Source organism: Sesamum indicum, linkage group LG2, assembly GCF_000512975.1.
Source record: "Sesamum indicum cultivar Zhongzhi No. 13 linkage group LG2, S_indicum_v1.0, whole genome shotgun sequence".
Lineage (NCBI taxonomy): Eukaryota > Viridiplantae > Streptophyta > Magnoliopsida > Lamiales > Pedaliaceae > Sesamum > Sesamum indicum.
In genome coordinates, this window is record NC_026146.1 from 16,406,658 (window position 1) to 16,427,386 (window position 20,729).

A 20,729-nucleotide genomic window follows, 5' to 3' on the forward strand; every position below is an offset into this window, starting at 1 on the left:
TATCTATCCCCCCACTACGTCTAGATTCGTAGGGAACTTTTATTATAAATAGGGGGGATCTCTTCATTAGAAGACGATTCAGTTTTTATCTTAGAACTCTATAGAATTCTCTATTCATCTCTTCTCTTTTATTTTATTTTACTACCGGAATTAATGGAATTCCACTTTATAGTGTGTTCTTCTATTAATATGTCCGGCTAAATTCCTTATTTTCTGGTTAAGGTATGGTGATTGCTTAGTGGCAACGTAGCATGATTAGTTATGTCACAGTATTTAATTATGTTATGGGGAATGCATGATCTAGTTTAAACGAATTGTCCTCGTAGGAGTTTGTTGATTAGAATCAGGCCTTTCTAATTCTTAATGCTGTTAATAGATTAAATTTTGTGGACGTTCCCAAGGTTGTCTGTTAATTAGAGATCTAGCCAACGGTCGTACCTTGGCTAACGAAAAGGTAAGGAAATGTGAGGTTGTTAGGTCGTACCAACGACCATAACTGGTTTATTTGTCCATACATGTGTTATTCTTGCATCAATGATCAACTCACGAGAATCAAGCATGATCCTAGCCTTAACCGAAAAATCTCTCTCTCATATTTTTACCAGGCATTTTTAATTATTTAGTTTTTGATCACATCTTTTTATCAACATCCTTCCCCCATTATTTTCCATTTTTCTAAAAGAAATTAACTTAAAACCAATCCCTGTGGATCGACCCTACTCCCACTTTCACAAGTGTAGTAGGAATTATTTTTGGTGACTTCGACACTCATCAAACTTAATTGTAATTTATAAGGGGTATATATATAAGGTTATGAAACAATATTAATCGTAGGGATGGGAAGTTAAATTACTATCTTACAAATGGGTAGTCCAATGTTACTTAATGAAATTGTCACGAGTGTGGGTGTATATTTATTACTATAGTATTTTTTTTTATTTCGTTTTGAATGTGATTATTTATTTAAATTATTGATGTATTAATTTAATATTTAAATTTAAATATTAAATTATATAATAAATCACATATTATAAAAAAAATAAATTCACCTACTAAAAAAAAATTTCCATCAGAGTGATCAATAGTACCGAAAGATGGCTATTGTTAATTGGAGAAAAAAATAAGAGGAAATAATATTATAATTAGTTTCAAACAAAAATATAAAATATATATAATAGGAGATGACGGTATAATTAATTACTCCAATGAACTAACTACTCTAATTTTCTTCTGTGTGATAGATGACCCGCGTGGCTTATTAAAAGATCAAGAAATTTGATACGGGTCAAATTTTGCGATCTTTTGGATGGTGATGGTTCATGATCCAATATAATTATTTTTAATATTTTGGTAGTCCCTAAGTAAAAACACTTTAGGTTAATTGAGATAGTTTTCAGGGAAAACTCCTATACCTAAGTTAGCTGAAGTTCAAAATAATAAATAGCAATCTCAAATAGTAAGTAAATGGGACAACGAGTAATTTATGTGTGTTATCATAAATATAGTAGCATACATAAGGGTATTTATAGGACCATATATTTGTACATATTTGGTTCACGTGGCGTATTCTCAAGCCTTGAGTTGTTAGACACAATGTGGTCAGGATCTTGGGCCTCTTGAGTAGGTTGCTATACGGGTCGCTGGGGCGAGGCGGGTCTAGCAACCTGATTCGGGGTATAGGAACCTAATCCTAGAATCTGGTGGTATTTTGACTTAGAAAGAGGATTATTTATGTCTTTTTTTTAAATAGATGTAATACACTCCTGTCAAAATTAATTATTGATCTAATTACATTGATCGTGACTGACCAAATCATGTTCATCAAATCTTTAATAAAATATTTTCATGAATGCAGCACAACCGATACTATCAAAAGTGGCATTAATTAATTTCAGGCATTTATTCAACAATTATGAAAAGGGCACGTTATGTGGACCAAACCAAAACATATATAGCCTATCTCGTACCAAAAGCTGGTACTATTGTGAAGATTTTCACAAGTGAAAATGGCATGTGTATATATATATATATAAAATTGAGAGAGAAAGTCAGAAATTAATATTAATGAAACATAAATTGCAATAAATAATGTATTGAATGGTAAGCTAATTAAATGCAGTGCCGACTTTGAGCTGGATCGAGTGGCAAATTATGCTTTCTAAGTCCTTTTCAGTTTGACTACAATTACCAATTCCGTTACTAATTAGTCTTATATATAATATTGAGCATTAATTAATTATCAACTCTCTAATTAAGCCGCTGGAAAATAGTCCACACGAAGCTGTGCATGTCTCACTACTACTATACATATACTTTAACTTCTGTTTTTAGATAGAAGTAATAATTATATTATTAAATTAATATTTTAATAAATTAAATAATCAAGCAATATATTAGTTTAATTAACATAATTAATAATTATGCATATACTTTAGCCTTATTAATATAATAGTATATATGTGAATTATGAATGACCTTTCCCAATCTGGTGGGCGGTTGCAAACAATATATATGCAAGCTAGCCCGTTTTTGGACTGTTAATGAATGGGTATTACTCTATTTGCATTCAAGCCCAATAATTATTCGTAGTTATTATTTCTATATTCTACTGGGATTTGTCCGTACAATACTCGTTAAACATTACTCATCATATACCTAAAATAATTGGGTCCAATTTGGGTCTTATTCGTTGGATCTTAATTATGTTAAAACGAATGAAGCAAGTATATATATATTTTTGTTTATAATGATATCACCATAACATAATTATTAAAATAATTTAATAAAAATATTTTATGAACTAGTAATCGATAAAATAGTTTTTGTTATGCATTTGAACTTGTGTTCAACTTTAATTTAAATAAGTGTTTCACAATTCAAAATTCAAAATTCAAAATTCACCAATTCTGACAGACACATCAAATTAGATAAATACCTATATATTTAAAGAAATTTGAATTTATAATCTCAAACTCTTTTGTGGAATAAGATTAACAATTTCGCCCAAAACTATGGTTCAAACAGTACTACTAAAAGCCCAATAGTGCCTCGGCCGAAATTAAGGCCCATAAACTGTAGCCCAGAAGCTCAATTCTATGACAACATCGTAACATCGTACCAATTTTATGGGTTTAATTACTATTTTGTCTTTCTTCTGGGATTTCTCTGACAGAGAATCACAATATCTGACGGAGACTATCCAACTTCTTCTTCTCCTAATTGGTCAGATAAACTCTATTTTCAGATGGGACATATTTACACGGATTAGATAAGGGCATATTCTAATCACACTCAAAAAGACATTAACACCCCTCTATCTAAAAAAAATTCCATATTTACACTAGAATCAGTATCCATCGATTTCAGGTGGGTGCCTAACCCAACCCGTTCCAATAACCACCTCAATCAAAGTCGTAGATTGTTTCGATACACTTAGTTGAAGATGATACCACGTGGACCAAACAAGTTAGTACACTTGGTCCTATAAATACATTTAGTACACTTTATTTATGATAAAATATATTTATTACAATTATCAGCATTAAGTATCTTCAATTCAAACTACACTCTATATATTTCGATCTCAAAACTAACCTAAATATCGAAAGGTCTTAGTTAAAGAAATCTTAAAAAAACCTAACGATCTTTTTCTTTTCTTAAAAGTTATATACTTCATTTGGAATACTTTTAGAGCGATATCCACGTCATACTCAGATCATATATAAATATAAACGAGCAATAGGTGCAGGAATAGAATGAATGAACCATGTCTAGTTCTATGCACACAGCAATTTCATCAATACTCTTTCATAAGGCATGTGCCCCTTATTCCACAGTCATCAATTCAAACAAGAGATTCACATGCATATTTTCATTACAAGAAGTATCACTTTTTGTTATAATTAAAAGTAAAAGAATAAAATGAATACTAATTAATTATTATTGTACAATAACAATCACCTTTTTTTTACAAACGAATCTAAAATATTAGTCCCAATTAAAAATCATGATAGATTAATTAATCATAGCCAAAGTTTAAATCGATTTTATTTAATTATAGTCAAAAGTATTGATTTATTATAATTTTCAGCCACATTAATTTTTAATATATATATTTGAGAGAGAGAGAGATGAATTAAACATGTTTATTTCGGTTTGGAAGGACAAGTTAAGATTCAATGTGCAATCATAGTTTTGGATGATGCACTAAAACAATTGGTGGCAGTGCACTTGAATATGATATGAATATAGCCTAAATAAATATGGAGTTGACTCATATCATATGCTAAAAAGGGCCAACCAAATCACCTCCACAATTTTCATATGATTTCACCTCTTTGTGCTATTTCATGATTGTGCATAATTAACATGGCCCGGCCCACTCACTACTGCATTTCTCTCTGTATTTAACATGTAATTTATATATAACTTAAAAAATTAATAATTAATAAATGCAATTAAATTGGTGTAGTCAAAACAATTCAAATTATTAAAAAGAATTTCATATATAGAAGGACTTACAGTAACTACGTACTATATTTGTTTATCCATCATTCTGTCAAATAAGTTAATTTAATTAGCATTGATTATTTTTGTTATTCATGCATATGTTTATCTTTATTTTTTATTTAAAATATAATAAAATTTTACACATATGTGAAAAGAAATAGGTGAGGTTTGAGTATATATAATTTTCCCAGTTTCAAGAAATGAAGTAGTAATAATTAAATAGAAAAAAAGAATAAATAATTGGGGGGTTTGACAATCCACAAAATTAATGAGGAGTCTTTTTGTTCCTTGAATTTTAAGGAACATTTATTGGAAACGGAGCCTCCCCTCCCCTCCCCTCCTCATTAGCTTCTTCCTTGCGTAGGTAGTTATATATTAAAGGGATGATGATGAAAAGCTGTGTGTCTAGCCTTGAATTTTTCTGAATCCACTCAAAAATCCATGCTTCCTCTTCAAACCCTTCTCCATCCAAATGAAAATCCCTCGTTTCTTCTTCTGCCCTTTTCTTTCCATCTTTCTTCTCCTCCTACTCTTTCATGAATACCTCCACAACACCTCATCCACCCTCCACCTCGCCTCCACTATCCCAACTCATAGAAAAGCATTGGCTACCAAGTTCGACTTCGCCCCGTTTCTCAACCACCGGGGACTTCCATCGGCCGGGAACCAGATTGATCCACGTTATGGCGTGGAGAAGCGCCTCGTCCCCACCGGTCCCAACCCTTTGCATCATTAATTAGCTAGGGTTCTTTCAGGATGAGCAAAACAAAGTATGAGTCCAGAAATTAAGAATGCATGGTTAGTGATCATCGTCATGATTTCATTGTCTGAGTTTGATCCCTGTGTAAATTGTATTATGAGAATGAGTAGAAGAATTTTGTAGTAGATATACACATGAATTAAAACTCATCATTTCTTCTCTCTCTCTCTCTCTTCTTTTTTCTTTTTATTTTTGTTATGATTAGTAATTGACGGTTGATCGATGAATGAAAGTGATGGAAGGGAGCTAGGTAGGATTAATGATATCGTGATTACGTTTTTGACAACTTTAGTTTACCTTAGAATACATGAATATATATTTCAGGAAACATATGAGTAGCTGCGACGGCACGGCAGGAAATAATGGAGATACTTATAGCTAACCTGCAGATTATAATTATAAGGATATTAATTAATTAAAAGTGGTTGGTCAAAATAGTTAACACTCATCCGGACAGAAAATATAGGAAGTGTGCATTGCACGTGATGAGCTGTGTGGCAAATCCCATGTTTCCTGCTCCTATATATATATATGTGTGTGTGTGTGTGTGTGGAGGGAATACTACTACTACTACGTACTTATCACCCTTATAATTCTAATTAATTACTACACTAATCTAGTTAACACAGATTTAATAATTCAACTGCGGTTGCTCTAATTATATACTCTTGATTCAAAGCCAGTCTACGCTTTCTTGATTGATTTCTGGGATTTTTGTTTTCTTCCTATTGCCCTATTTTCCATGGTCTAATTATTTATTTCATTTTTGTGGGAAAACAAAATAAAACCCTATATATATATGTTTGTTGGCCTGTGTATTTGAAAATAAAATAAAAAATTACATATATACATCCATTTATATTAATTGAATTTGATCAATTTTTTTAGCGAATTAATTACAAGTATTATTACATTACGGATGTTAATTATTAACAAACAATGACAATTAATATATCAATTATTAATATGTGATAAAAATTTATAATTAATGACAAGTATTATCAAAATTCGATATATTATTATTATTATTAAAGAGTAATTGCCTTTTGAATTTTGGCGAATTTATTTCCTTTTGGACAAGAAAAACTTGATTACATTTGGTTTGCACTGCCAAATTTGGAGATGATGGGGTTAGGGAAGAGTGAATGAGAATTCAGACGGAAGTAGACATAAAAACGTAGTGTCACTGTTTGTCTGAAAAGAAATGGTTGAAGAAAGAAAGGAAAGTGGGGAATGGAGAGGCAATCTTTGGAGATCGATTGTAGTTATGTTGAATCAATAAAAGTTGTATAATGGAACTTGTGCACTTTTAATCTTTTCAGACCCAAACACTGGCAAAGTTTTCCCTGTTGTTTACGGCGGCAAAGTGGGGTGGGGTCACTAGTGTGGATGGGTTGTAGATTGCTCCAATTCTCAACCCAATTTAATGTTTCTAGTTTCTAAAAATTTAACTTCAATTCAACTCCAACTTATTAAAATCATACGTTGCAGTTTAATTGAATCAAGGAGGGTTGGGCCGTTTTTTATGATTTTTAGTATAAAATCAATCAATTGGACAATCATACAATATTTGTGATAACTTGTAATTTTATCACAATAAATATATTTTTCTGTATTAATAACTAGCAAAAACGTAAAAATACGAAATATTTGAAAATGCGTAGGGAGATTTAATCGAATTCACTCGGTGATCGAACTTTTGATCCGCGATCCGACCTTGGCTCCCGAAACGCGACCCCTGAGAACAAAAGAAACGGTTAAGCCGGTCGGGTGTAGTCCCGGCTATGGCTCTCCGACGCTCAAGTCAGTTCCTAGATCAGAGATATCCGTCGATAGCGAATAGTATGCGTACTGATATGAAGTGAAAAACTTACCTTCTCAGACCTTCATTTGCTGTTCTTATATGTCTCCAAAAGATATTTTTGGTGAGTGCCAATATCCGGGTCTGAAAGCTCAAGTTATGCCCAAAATCGTAGCCAACCACTGTTATGGCAGCCATGAATCTCTCCATTTGAGCATTATGTGGGATCCTGGAATCTTTCCAATAGAGGTTCCCCAATTAATGTGAGGGGTATATTCGTCCAAAGATAAAAAACCCCCTCATCAATATCAATCACCCAAATTTGACGATAATGTAAGAAATAATTTGAGTTGGGTATATTTCTTTCATGCGAGATTCTTATTTCTGTAATAATTATACCCCTAATTAGATTATAATTTATTTTTATTTATAAAAGTGACTGTACGCCATTGCAACACCAACATATCATTTTTTTGTTTTGTCAATAATACCTCAAGTTGGTCCTTTCCTTTTCTTTTTCTTTTTAAATATAATTTGTTGATTTATATATTTTATTCTTATTTTATAATATATTTGAATTTATCATACTTACTACAAGAATAAGATGCCACAACGGCTAATATTACACAAAAATAAAACACATTTTCAATATGTGCCTCATATTTTAAATGTTTAGCCAAATAGAATCCAGAATGCACCAACGAAGTTTCCGTGATTCAAATTGTTACGTATTAAGTTGTGTTGCTTTGTGCACCCTCGCACCAAAATTATAAATATTTTTTCTATCTTTTAAAAAATTACAAATACTCTCTATATTTTAATATTCATCTATAATAGGTATATTTTAGTAAATTTCTATTTAATTAAATTTGTGATAAAATTAACCAAAATATTCATTTTAAATTGTAAATTATGATTTTATATATTTTTTAAAGTTTCATAAAATATTATTATTACTAATATTTTCTATGAATTATTTATTTTACTCATGCTCAAATTTTTCTATATTTTTTTTATTTCATAAAAAATAATAAATACGGATAAAATAGTAATTTCGACATGATTCACTTTAACAATCTCAGTGAAGTCTTTTGGTAGAAGGACATATAAATAGTCATTATACATACCCAGAAAAATAGGTTCATCTTAAGTCATTAAAAATTGGACAAATAAATAAATTTCTTGTTAACACTACACAGGTTAAAAATTAATGAACCCCAATAACAAAAGATGGCATCTTCAACTACTCTGAAAGAAGCTATTCAGAATCAAATGGACGAGTTTTGACTTCAAAAACAAGTACTAATTCAAGAATGTCTTAAACAATCAAGCCCCCATTTTCATAAGCGTGGAAAAGTGCACAACATATTCTACCACCCACACCAATGTCTTAAATAGTTTGAATGTACAAAACTGAAAGCAGAAAATTCATCTTAATATTCAATAGAGAGGGGAAACAAGAATCGACATGAACTTCTGTATCTAAAATCTAGATCTCCTGCAAAAAGTTCAGCCATCCAATTTCATCATAAACATGTTTAACTTACTGTTAGTCAAAAGCCCAAAATGTAAGAGGTCATACACCAAAAAGAGATGAATAATGAAATCTTGTTCAGTTAGAGGCTTTCTTAGCAGCAGAAGATCGCTTCTTTGAGTCTGCTTTTTTATCAGAATCTGCTGCCTTTCTTTTATCTTTTCTCTCCCTCTTCTTCAGGGCAGTCATCCTGGCTTTCAAAATAGTAGCATAACTTGATTGAAAACGTTGATGATCTTTTGCCCCAACCTGCATTACGATGAGACCATGTATGCTTTAGTACAGAAGCATTCCAAAACCATGATTATATTTCATTACAACTTATTTTTAGGAATCTTTTGGAGGAAAAGAAACAGGGAAAAGGAAGCAGAACCGACAATGTGCAACAAAGATCAATTGTTTGCAGAAAACAACGCAAGCGGTATTTGTCAGTACTTTTGTTAAGTGATATTTTGGCTCAAAAGATGTTAGTCTATTTCTGAAATGATGGTCGGAATAAAAACTAACAGCTGCAGCCAGTCTCAGATGGAAACTTTTAATTGGAAAGATGTGTAATTCCTTGTGTGCTGGTAAAAGTGAGCCACCATTCAAAATTTTCCTTCTTTCTTCAAGCCCTCATGGCTCCCGCTAAGCTTGAAAATCAATTTCTTACTCAGCATAAATAAGCATTTTATTTCCTACCAACTCCCTGCTTTTTCAAGGGATGAATGCATTGGATAAATAAGATAGATTATAAAAACATGTTTTCCATCATAAGTTTTGGACACAAAGTTCTTTATACCATTATCTTAGCTCAAAGTCCACGTGTACCCTCATTGTACCATATATAGTGATACACATACTTCCCAAGCAGCCAACTTACTGTTCTTAGTGGGCAACTTAAATTCAATAATACAAGTAATTTTCTCACGGTCAATCCATCTAGAACCAGAATAAAGACCTAACACAAACTAGAAAATAAAGTATGCGTAGAAATTTTTTTAAAATACATGCCAAAAGTCATAATCGCATAAAAATATGTAACGCACTTTTCAGAGATACTCATAATCGCATATCTGTGAACTTTTATGAAAAAGCTATAGCCTGTTCAACAGAAGTTATAGTCTTTCCAAGCGCAAAATATTTTATCCTAGACCTTATCCTCAGGTTTCTCATCTGTAGTAACATGACGAGTTAGTTTATATTTAGTCAGTATGTTCCAAGCAAAGCACAAGTCCAGAAGTCAAAAAGAGAAGAATGTGGGGATCCCATGGCACGAGTCACTTAGTCATGTCCCCATTATAGCCTTTCTCTTTTCTAAAGCAAACTGAATTAGATGATGTACACCCAAGTGAGTCTAGCAAATACGGTTCTTTCAACAAAGATACAAACAAAGTTTTAGAGGAAAACTAGCACATGGATAAAAATGTATATATAATAAACACAACGTTTTCGAGCAGCTATAAAGAAATCACTTCTACTAAGAACAAAGTCATAAGAATCATAAGAGTTCAACAAATATACCAATACTTGCTACAGTGAAGCCACTAGAAGAAATTACTTCTATTGAAAAACAAAAATAGTAGTGTTCACATTCCTAATAACATCTTCAGCCATCATATGCTGGTAGAAAGATCAGAATATATGCAAATTAAAACTTCATAATCATTGAAAGAAGTACATTCGACCTGCAGAAGGCAAGGAGTTCCAAGACTGGATAAAATCATTGGAAAACAAGTATGGCCATATTCTAGGTTTGTGATTGCAATAGTAACACTACATTCTCAGACCCCAAATTACGTTGCACAGATCTCTCAGTATTGAGATGATAGAGAAATTTGCCTTGGCTTTTCAGTATGGCTGTTACAGAACTATATACATCTACAGGTGTTGGATTTGATTAACGTGGAAGATTAAGATACATATCAACAGAAACGGACTCCCTCTCTTTTCACAACTTCAAAGACAACAAATGGAATGAATGACAATAAAATGGGGAAGGAGCAGCATAATAACAGTTAGGTAGTCAATTGCCTCTTTTAGCAGAAATTTGCAGGCATGACAAGTTCAAGCAGTTAAGACGAAGTCTGCCTAATGCTAGTAACCCCAACTGGACGTAGCCTCATATACTACATAAGCATATGTTGGATCTCACTGAAAACCAATATAACAACGGAGCAAAGTACCTTCCGAAAACCGTTGTAACCACATTTAATTGACAACAAAGAAAATAGTACTAGAAGGCTCCAAATATTCGTCTTCCCCAACTGTAGGACACCTTAGTAATTGGTATTTAACAAACCAAAGTTGCTTGCACTTAGCTACGTGTTCATGAGTGCCTTTAACGAGTAGCTTGTTCATTTCACAAATCAAAACCAGTCAGACTGTACACAAGTGTTGCAGTTGCGCATAATAAAGAGTAAACATAAAAAGGGAGGATTGGTAGAATATATACCATTGTGGAAATGGTCTTCTTGCCGTCCGTTGCTCGAATCAGGCACCTATACTCAATTTTTTCTCCAGCTGTCTTCATCTTATTCCTTTGCACCTTTGACTTGTCAGAAGCTGCAATCAGCGCAAATCAACAGCTATTGTTATGTGAATCTCTAACCAAGCAGCATGCATTACAAACAATTGGATATTATATCATCTGAAGTGGTGAAAAAAGGCTAGATTAAACAGAGACGAAAACTCACAGTGTTTTAAGGTAACCCATACAGAGCCCTTTTCTGTAGTCCGCTCAAACATGTTCGTAAGTTCATTAAGGAATGGATCCGGCTGTAATCGCACCTATACAAAATAAAATCGAATATGGCAAAAATTCAATAATATTCTATTGTACTCAAACGAACATTCTTATCTGCCATCATAAGGCAATAAGATCTGTTGTTTACCTATGCAAAATGGCACATACACGTTTCACATAACAAGATTATATGTCTGACACACATTTTCTAAATGCGTTAGGGAATTATGGCGCATTTTCATATTTAGTACGCTGCAACCCTGATGGCAATGAAACTACATTCATGCCCTGCATCCATCATCCTGCAACCCCCGCAGTCACCCCACCAACCAAAAAATTGGGCATAATTTCACTGGCTCACTTCAACTTCAACACAATGCAACCTCAGCTTCTGAAGCAAGCCCAATCCCAATGTCCCCCTTTCTTATGTTCATTCATCAAGAAAATCGAGCAACATTCAAGGAACTGTATACATAAATTACATTACGTCACTCAATTTTCCTGTCACATATACAAAATGGCCTCTTTAAGCATGCTGTTACACCATAAGAAAATAAGTAAGCAACGGACCGATTAAAAATCTCAAATGAGAGTTACATTAGGTTTGTCTATATTAAAGTATTTTTTAATTATCATATTACAGTTCATGAACACTTAATCTTTTCGAAAGTTCCACCAACCATAGCAGAAACTCAAAATTACACATAAGACTACACTTTTCCTCTGAAAGCATAAAGTTCAATTTTTAGTATTTTTTTTTTGGTAAATCGGTCTTTCATACTGCCAAATTCAATGACGCCTCACCCCAGAAACATGAGAACTAAAAGAAAACAAAATCCCATAAATTCCATAGAATACATTCTCACATTGGTTACAGTCCGAAAAATCTGGACAATTCACTATTCGCTAAACATGAACAAATAGAGCAGGGAAAAAGAACAACTCATAAACACTACCCAAAATAACAATTCATTTCATGATCTAAAAATTGGGTACACTCAGATCAAATTCTAAAAACACACATAGACACATATATATATGTATATCTCTATATGTATTGCAGATATAAAATTCTACACAAAAGAATCGACAAGTAGAGAGAGAGAATTACCATCTCCGAAGGATGAACGAGAAGCACTGATGTGAAATGCAGGGATTAGAGGTCCAATTAGGCAGTATCTTGAAGGCTTAGCAGCGAAACGACGCCGTTTTGCAATTCAAAGCCAGTGCAACACTTTCTTGATTGATTTCTGCGAATGTTTTTTGTTTTCATTTTCAATTTTTCAAACAATAACTAATGCGAAAATATATTTATTTAATTGAATATCATAGTTTTAATATAAAAATATAATTTTATTTATTCATTCAAATTTATTTTCATTTCAAATAAAAATTTATATAAAAATTGAAAAATATATTTTTCAATGAAAATTGAAACGGAAATAAAAACACAAGTATAAATTATACAACTTAGACCAATAGGAAAGCATTATTTCTTTTTGTTTTTTCTTTTCTTATTGGTGATTGGTCATTTTTTTTTTTTTGGTAATTATATATCCTCATATGAAAAGTATTTCATGAGACCCAAAAGAAAAATGGTATAAATTATACAACTTAGACCAATAGGAAAGCATTATTTCTTTTTGTTTTTTCTTTTCTTATTGGTGATTGGTCATTTTTTTTTTTTTGGTAATTATATATCCACATATGAAAAGTATTTCATGATATGTCACAGAATAATTGAATCCATTGTGGCCATTTTTTTTGTTTTTATATAATTAGATATATGAGTATATCAACATCTTAGATGGGAATATGAATATTAAAAATTTGAAAACGGAGATAGTATTAGTATGGTTTTAAATAAAATATATTCCATTCAGGAAAACGTATCGCAAAAGTCGTGTTTTCTCCACTTTTATTTTTGCAATGTATTTTCTCTTTCTTATTTATTTTTTTATTTTTTCTGTTTATGGGCCGAGTTCCTTTTACGGCGTCGTTTGTTCGCTACTTTTCCTTATTTAAGTTCCTGGAAATCAGACGCCTCTCTCTACTTTTCTCTCGCATAATCGCTCTCGCCCAAATCCAATCCATCCTTACCTCCGGATCGTAGCAGGGTACGCCTCTAATTCTCGATTTCGATGTTTTTCTTATTTCCTTTATGCCTCTGTTACATTCAATGTTAAAATTTCGTAATTACGGTTGCAAATCCGATTTATGTAATCCCTGTTTAGAACCCTAGAATTCGTGATTCAAGTTCTCAAATATCCTAATTTTCTTTATCTCCACAGCTGTATTGCTAGGTTGCCAACATGCCGGCCACCGCGGGGAGGGTTCGCATGCCGGCGAACAACCGGGTGCACAGCAGCGCTGCCCTACAGACCCATGGCATATGGCAGAGCGCGATTGGGTATGACCCGTATGCGCCGAACAAAGAAGAGAAGAAGAATAAACCTTCTCAGAAAAGCTCCGTCTCTGAGCCTGAGCCTGAGAATGCCTATGCTAGTTTCCAGGGTTTACTTGCTCTTGCCCGTGTAACGGGATCTAATGCTGATGAGGCTCGTGGTGCTTGCAAGAAGTGTGGGAGGGTTGGGCATTTGACATTCCAGTGTAGGAATTTTTTGAGTGCTAAGGATGAGGGGGAAGGCAAGGACCCAGAAGCGATCCAAGCTGCAGTTTTGTCTGGCTTGGAGAAGTTGAAGGGAGAAAGAGTGAAGGTGAAGGGGAAAAGTGAGATGGAGAGTGAGGAGAGCAGTGAAGACGAGAGCGAGAGTTCTGATTCCGATTATGACTCTGAGATGGAGAGGGCTATAGCAGAGAAATTCGGAAGAAGGGTTAGTGGTGGTAAGTCGAGGAGTAGTAAGAGTAGGCAGAGGAATGATAGTGATGAGTCGGATGATGACGAGTCAGAGGGGAAGTCTAGAAAGAGGGTGAGGAAAGAGAGAGGGAGGTCGAAGAAAAGGAGTAAGAAGAGAGGAAATAGTTATTCCGAGGATGAAGATGATGGAAGAAGAAAGAAAAGGAAGGAAAATATGAGGAGAAGGGATGAGTCTTCTGATGAGGAGGAGCGCAGAGGAAGAAAGAGGAAGAAGAGTAGGAAGGAGAAGGACTAGCTTCTACGTTAGGTGATATGTTTTGTACTTTTAAGAATACTCGGATGATGAGTTTCTTAATGAAAACCTTTTTAGCTTAGTGGACAATGCATTAGTTTGGTATATTTGTTGTTTTTTAGTTTAATGTAATGTATCATATTAATTGTTTTGTTCTTTTGGTCGTAAGATTTTTTATATTTACTGAGTATGATACGTGTGATTTCGACATGTGATCGGTCATGTTAGTTGAAATATTGCAGAAATGTTCTGGAATTTTATTTAGTTAAAAGTTGGTTTACATGTAGGTATAGCTTAATTATTGCTGTTTTTTGAACCTAGTGGTTATTTAATTGAATATCATAGTTTTAATATAAAACATAATTTTATTAATTAATTCAAATTTATTTTCATTTCAACTAAAATTTATATAATAATTGAAAAATATTTTTTCAATGAAAATTGAAAATGAAAAAATAAAAACACAATTATAAATTATACAACTTAGACCAATTGGAAAGTATTATTTCCTTTTCTTTTTCTTTTCTTATTGGTGATTGGTCATTTTTTTGTAATTATATATCCGCATATGAATTTATTCATGATATGTCACAAAATAATTGACTCCATTGTGGCCAATTTTTCTTTTATTTATATATAATTACATATATGAGTATATCAACATCTTAATAAATCGAGCAATTTATAAATCTAGTCAAATTAAGAGGGTGTTTGGCGAAGTCTTTTAAATATCTTATAAGTTTCTACATTTTATAAAATGTTTTAGGAGTTTATAAAATATTGAATTTTAATTTAAAAATAAGCTCCTAAAGTGTTTGGATAAAATAAGATGTTAAAACATATAAAATGTGAAAATATTCTATAAGATGTTAGAATGTTTGTCATAATAAGGTCTATTGGTAAAATGATTAAAATGACTAAAATAGGCATAATACTATTAGAATCAAATAAGTTGTTATTTCTTGATATATTTTGTTTTAAAAAGTTTTATAACTCTTTTATAAATAGTAGACATTAATTTAAATTAAAATAAAAATTAATGAATAATCTCCTTACAATAAAAAATAACGAATTATTACCAAAACTTTTGAATAAGAAAAATATATATGTTCATTTATGCTAGGCACAAATCAGACAGAAGTAAACATAAAAAAGTAGTGTCACTGTCTGAAAAGAAATGGTTGAAGAAAGAAAGGAAAGTGGGGAATGGAGAGGCAATCTTTGGAGATCTATTGTAACTATGTTGAATCAATAAAAGTTGTATAATGGAATTTTTGCAATGCAATCTCTAATTTTTTTTTTATAAAATTAATTTTCTAAACTTAGAAATTCTCGTAAATACTCCCTAAATGACATTTTAAAAAATCAAATTATTAAGGGTGTTTGGTTAAGCTTTTTTAAGAAATCGTACCAACTCCTACGTGTTATAAGATTTTGAATTTTATTGTAAAACTAATTTTCTAAAATATTCTAATAAAATAAAATATTAAGCCTTGTAAGATATAAGGTTGTCTGGCATGATAAGATTTGAGGATTTTTTTACTTTACGACATACTAATCTTATAAAACTTATAAGATATTTCGAAAAAAGTTTGATGAAGTTAACTATTTTTTAAATAATTTATAAAATTCAAAACATCTTATTCAATAAAGTATTTTTTAAAAAAAATACTAAACAAATTTTTGGAGCTTATAAACTATCAAAAACACCATATATTACATAAAAAAAAAAAGAAAATATTATAATACTGTGGAGGCACGATTTCTATGTAGTATCTATTATATGCGAGCTTAACTTTAAAATAGTTATAGTTGTTGCATAATATTTTCATTTTCTTTAAAAGACAGTAATAACAACTGAAAAGTAGGCATAAAGAAGAAATATTTATTATAGATTATATATGTACGGGCAGACACGCAGACACACACATGTTTCTGTGTGTGTTGACCTTCATTAGTGATGGCTTTATGATGCCTCGTAGAGTTACATTGCACATTTGGAAGAATTACTTATAACATCTCGATATTTGCTTTTTTCATCTATCAAATAAGTTTTTTCGTAAATTAAAATTTAGAGGTATTAGATATAATTTCTCAAAACATATGAGATTTACGTACAATTACAACAAATCTCATAGAAGGAAAGTGTAATTATCCCTATTTATAATTTATCCCCAAAAAATTGTCCAAGATTTATAAATTTCTCCCTATTTGCTATGAAAACTAATGAAATTAGATTGGAATAGTCATTGAACGAATAAAGTATAGTCTAAATTACAAACTAAGTAAATAAAATATGAAATTTAAAAATATACCAACTTATAAAAGCGAAAATAATTTTTTTTCTTTTCCCAATAAAAGCAGTCTGCCTGTGAAAAGTTAAGAAATACCCAATTCTCGCAATTCCCGATCGAGCAAGTCAACCCAAGAACAAACAAATAAGTCCTATTATATATATAAAACAAACAAACAAGCCCTATTATATATGTAATCTGACTTAATATTTTAGCTGGAGTAGACCTGGTCTATGCCACGCTCTTGCACACTTGCTGTTGACTCAACTACCACAAATGGAGAGAGTCTACTAGACATTTTGGTTACCTAGTTGGTCAGTCATCTCATACATACATACTATCACGTTCCGTGTTCACAAGTCTATTGGGCACGAGAATTACCTTCATATTCATCGATTGTATTCTGAAATTTAAGAATAAGCAACTTGTTGAAAAGAGATATTCAATGAATGCACTTGAATTCTTTGATCAATAGTTATACATTTTCTTGCTCATAAATCCATGTGTGTGCACCCATTGATTACTGAAAGACGAGTTTGTGATTTAATGTTATACGATTTTTTTGGCAATTTGGCATATATGCCTATTGAATTAATTATTTACCTTTGATCAGATAAATTTTGATCTTTACAATTAATTGCATAAAAGATTTAAGTATTGTTTTGAGGGAATTTAAAAAATTATATGTATGCATAATTGTTGTCTGATTTGGTTTTAATTTGGATGACCCGTTTAAGAGATAAGTGTAGACATTGACATAATTTTGATAAAATTACGATATTTTCCCAAAAAAATGGCAGCCATCCAAATTATTCTCTCCTGAAGTAGCACCTACCAAAAAGTCAACTTTAATTTGTACTCTATTATTTGATAGTGAAATTTCATGCCTCTTTAATTTGTTTAATAGCATTGGCCAAATCAATTAAATTTATGCTACAACTTAATGCTTTATGCACTCATATCTTTTCTTTATTTATTGGGAAAAAAAAAAGATAAAGTACGTAAATTGACTAATATTTACAACATCGTTGTAATTAAAAAAAAACAATAATAAATATAAAAATATCATCCCTCCCAAAATTAAAAAAAAAATGAAGATCTAAAAGCATTATCCATACCCTCCTTATTTATTAATACAACTTAGTAATCACAGTTTGAATTCGTCTCACCTCCCACCTTCCAACTGCTACCCAAATATTAGAAAAAACCTAACATCCCCCCCACATATAAAACCCTCTCGTTTTGCTATTTTCAGACAATTCCAATTCCAATTTCTCTTGTTCATCTCCTTCGCCAGTAACTCAAATGGTACGCCCCATACCAATCCATGTGGGTGAAATCAGTTTCTCCCCAGTCCCTCTCGCAATAGCCCTGTTTGTTTCGGTGTCTGCCCTCGTAGCACTCTGTGCAAAGCATGCAAGGCAAGTCCCAAGCAAGTACGACGAGACCGAAACAAGCACGCCGAAATCGCCGGGATTACGGACGCCGAAGCAGCTCATCACAACTCTCAGCAACAAAGCCATGATACCGCTGGTTCACGCCAAGAAATCCCTGCTGCACCCAGGTAACAACAACACCAAAGCGCAAGAAGAGATGGGATTGTGGCAGAAGGCAATCCTGATGGGAGAGAAATGCCAGCCGCCGGAGTTCTCCGGGGTCATATATTACGACTACTCCGGTAATAGGATCCCGGAGATGCCTAAGTCCCCCCGAGCCGCACACATGAGCCCTTTGAGAAATTTTACTTCTTTTCCTGCCCAGAGGATGGATAAGTCCTTGCATTAATCATCAAACATGGATTTTTCTTTTTTGGTAATGATCATATATCATAGTTTTTGGCATTTTCTTTTCTTATTTTGGATGTCTCTTGTCTCTTTGTTTTATTTTATTTTTCTCATTTTGTTATTATCTATGGAGTAATTAAAGAACAAGCGTGGGCCGAACCAATTTTCAGTACAGCTGAAGTTTAAATTAAATTTCGAAAATACACCCAACTTTCCTGAATTTTCAACTTTAATTGTTGAGATTGAAATACAATGGATGACTATGGAGATATTATAGGAAAAAATACAACAAGAAAGTAACAGAAGGATAACATGAATTTCGTCAGATATGTGTTTCCATATTTTCCTTGATTTTCCGGCATGATCTTCGGCTCTATATTTGGCAGGTTTAATTAGTCTAAGTTGGTAACCATTTATGACTCAAAAATAAATTAAATTATTCGATACTCAATGAATTTTTTTTTTGAATTTCATCTTTTTTAAATTAATAAACCAAACTTGGACATTTTTTTGTTCATAAGCTTTTCAGCTCGACTCGAGTTTGTTTTAGTGGTACTAATATTATATAGGGATAATTACACTCCTCTCCCCTGAAATTACATGTAGATCCCTTATAGTTTACATTCAAAAGTTTGTTTTCATCTAATAAATAAGTTTCTTTGTTAGTCAAAATTCACCGATTTTATTGATATTAACAAAAAAATCAAAGAAAAAATTATATTAATCCTTGATTAAGTTATTACTAACTTATTGCACATCAAATAATTTTTTTATAATCAAATTACCCTCATATATTTTCACGCGTTAATACATGTGAGGATGTATATCTTTACAGTTGTAAGGGGAGTTTAATCCGAAAAAAACTGTTTGGTCTACAATAAGTGAGTAATCAGTTTAAATGTTTGACCTCCAAATCACAAAGGACCTAAATGTAGTTATATCAGACTTCAGGAATGAAAAGTGTAATTATTCCTATTATATATTAGTCTTATAAGCCATTGAAGCATCTTTTGGAGAACTTGAGAGGTCCATTTCCTTATTTATAGAACATGAGTTGAATACCTAACTATCATCTTATTAATTTATACTTTCATAACAATAAATATAAATCATTACAATATTATATATAAATCTTATAACTTGACAACTACCTTCTTGACTAAAATATAAAAATGCAGTAAGTTATACAAATATTGCAATGACGTTGCTACTTTCATCTAACAAAACCCAAGTCAGATTTTGATTTATTCTTTTATTTATATATGGTTAAAGGGCATTAAATAATTAAATTAGTTTTTCTAGTCTAAATATAAATTTAATCCTTTTACTTTTTTATATCTTCGAGACTGCTATCAAAATCTGGAGAAATAATACTTTTTGTTCAATAATTTAGGATCTTTTTATTTTGATCCTATTGATTATGAATTTTCATTTAAATTTTATAATTTTTAAAAAATAGCACTTTTGATACTATGATACATTCTCGTAAGATATTTTAATGACAAATAGTATGTGGTCGTTGGGGCCTTTACATTTTTTGACCTATTAATTAAAAAATTTTTATTTTTAGTCCCATAACTTTCAAAAAGTGATACTTTTAATTTAATCCTGTAACTTTTCAAAATGAGCGGTTTTATTCTTATGCACTTAACTACGATATGGCATGTTCTATTAAAAATCTAATAAGAATTTACTATGGGGCCAAAAGTGTTATTTTTTAAAATTACGAGACCAAAATAATAATTCCATAATTGGATCAAAATCGAAAAAAGCCTAATTTACGAAATTAAAAAAAAAATACTATTTTCACCACATATAATTGTAAAACTATGGTCATCTACCTTATTCATGAACTTGTAGTTGGGCACACTTGATGAGCGTGCGATATTAAAAAAATAATATATATGTATTTTGTAAAAAAGCTAAAAAAAATATCAGACGCCTACTTTTTATCATTTAAAATTAAGAAATAAATATTAAGCACATTCGATATAGATACATAATATAAAATATAATACTTTTTGTGTAATTAAATAAAGAAATGAAAATAAAACAAAATAATATTAAATGTACATGAATACAAAATTATTCAGATTTAATTGATTAAAAAAATAATGCATAAACATGTTTAAGTATTGACGGTGTAATTATTCGGATAATTTAAGAGAAAAAAGGGATAAACGATAAGTAGGTGAGATATTGGAGACACGAA

At 31.6% G+C, this 20,729-nt stretch overlaps 3 protein-coding genes across 3 annotated transcripts; 2 read left to right on the forward strand and 1 right to left on the reverse strand.

The window, feature by feature from the left end:
- LOC105156421 (signal recognition particle 14 kDa protein) lies at window positions 8,485-12,593 on the reverse strand. Its single transcript, XM_011072540.2, has 4 exons — window positions 12,441-12,593; window positions 11,280-11,373; window positions 11,039-11,148; window positions 8,485-8,853 (listed from the first exon to the last, which is right to left on the reverse strand). The coding sequence occupies exons 1-4, from the start codon at window positions 12,441-12,443 to the stop codon at window positions 8,683-8,685; spliced, it is 378 nt and encodes a 125-aa protein (XP_011070842.1). The 5' UTR covers window positions 12,444-12,593; the 3' UTR covers window positions 8,485-8,682.
- On the forward strand, window positions 13,308-14,649 carry LOC105156422 (CAX-interacting protein 4-like). The gene is made up of 2 exons (XM_011072541.2): window positions 13,308-13,446; window positions 13,621-14,649. Exon 2 carries the CDS (start codon window positions 13,642-13,644, stop codon window positions 14,440-14,442), a length of 801 nt encoding a protein of 266 aa, XP_011070843.1. The 5' UTR covers window positions 13,308-13,446; window positions 13,621-13,641; the 3' UTR covers window positions 14,443-14,649.
- Window positions 17,705-18,587, forward strand: LOC105156423. The gene has a single exon (XM_011072542.2). It carries the CDS (start codon window positions 18,039-18,041, stop codon window positions 18,516-18,518), a length of 480 nt encoding a protein of 159 aa, XP_011070844.1. The 5' UTR covers window positions 17,705-18,038; the 3' UTR covers window positions 18,519-18,587.

Coding starts and splice junctions, on each gene's coding strand:
- LOC105156423 (XM_011072542.2), top strand. CDS start 18,039: ATGGTACGCCCCATACCAATCCATGTGGGTGAAATCAGTTTCTCCCCA.
- LOC105156421 (XM_011072540.2), bottom strand. Junction 11,149..11,279: donor ATGGGTTACCTTAAAACACT/GTGAGTTTTCGT, acceptor CGCTGATTGCAG/CTTCTGACAAGTCAAAGGTG. Junction 8,854..11,038: donor AGAAGACCATTTCCACAATG/GTATATATTCTA, acceptor ATCGTAATGCAG/GTTGGGGCAAAAGATCATCA.
- LOC105156422 (XM_011072541.2), top strand. CDS start 13,642: ATGCCGGCCACCGCGGGGAGGGTTCGCATGCCGGCGAACAACCGGGTG.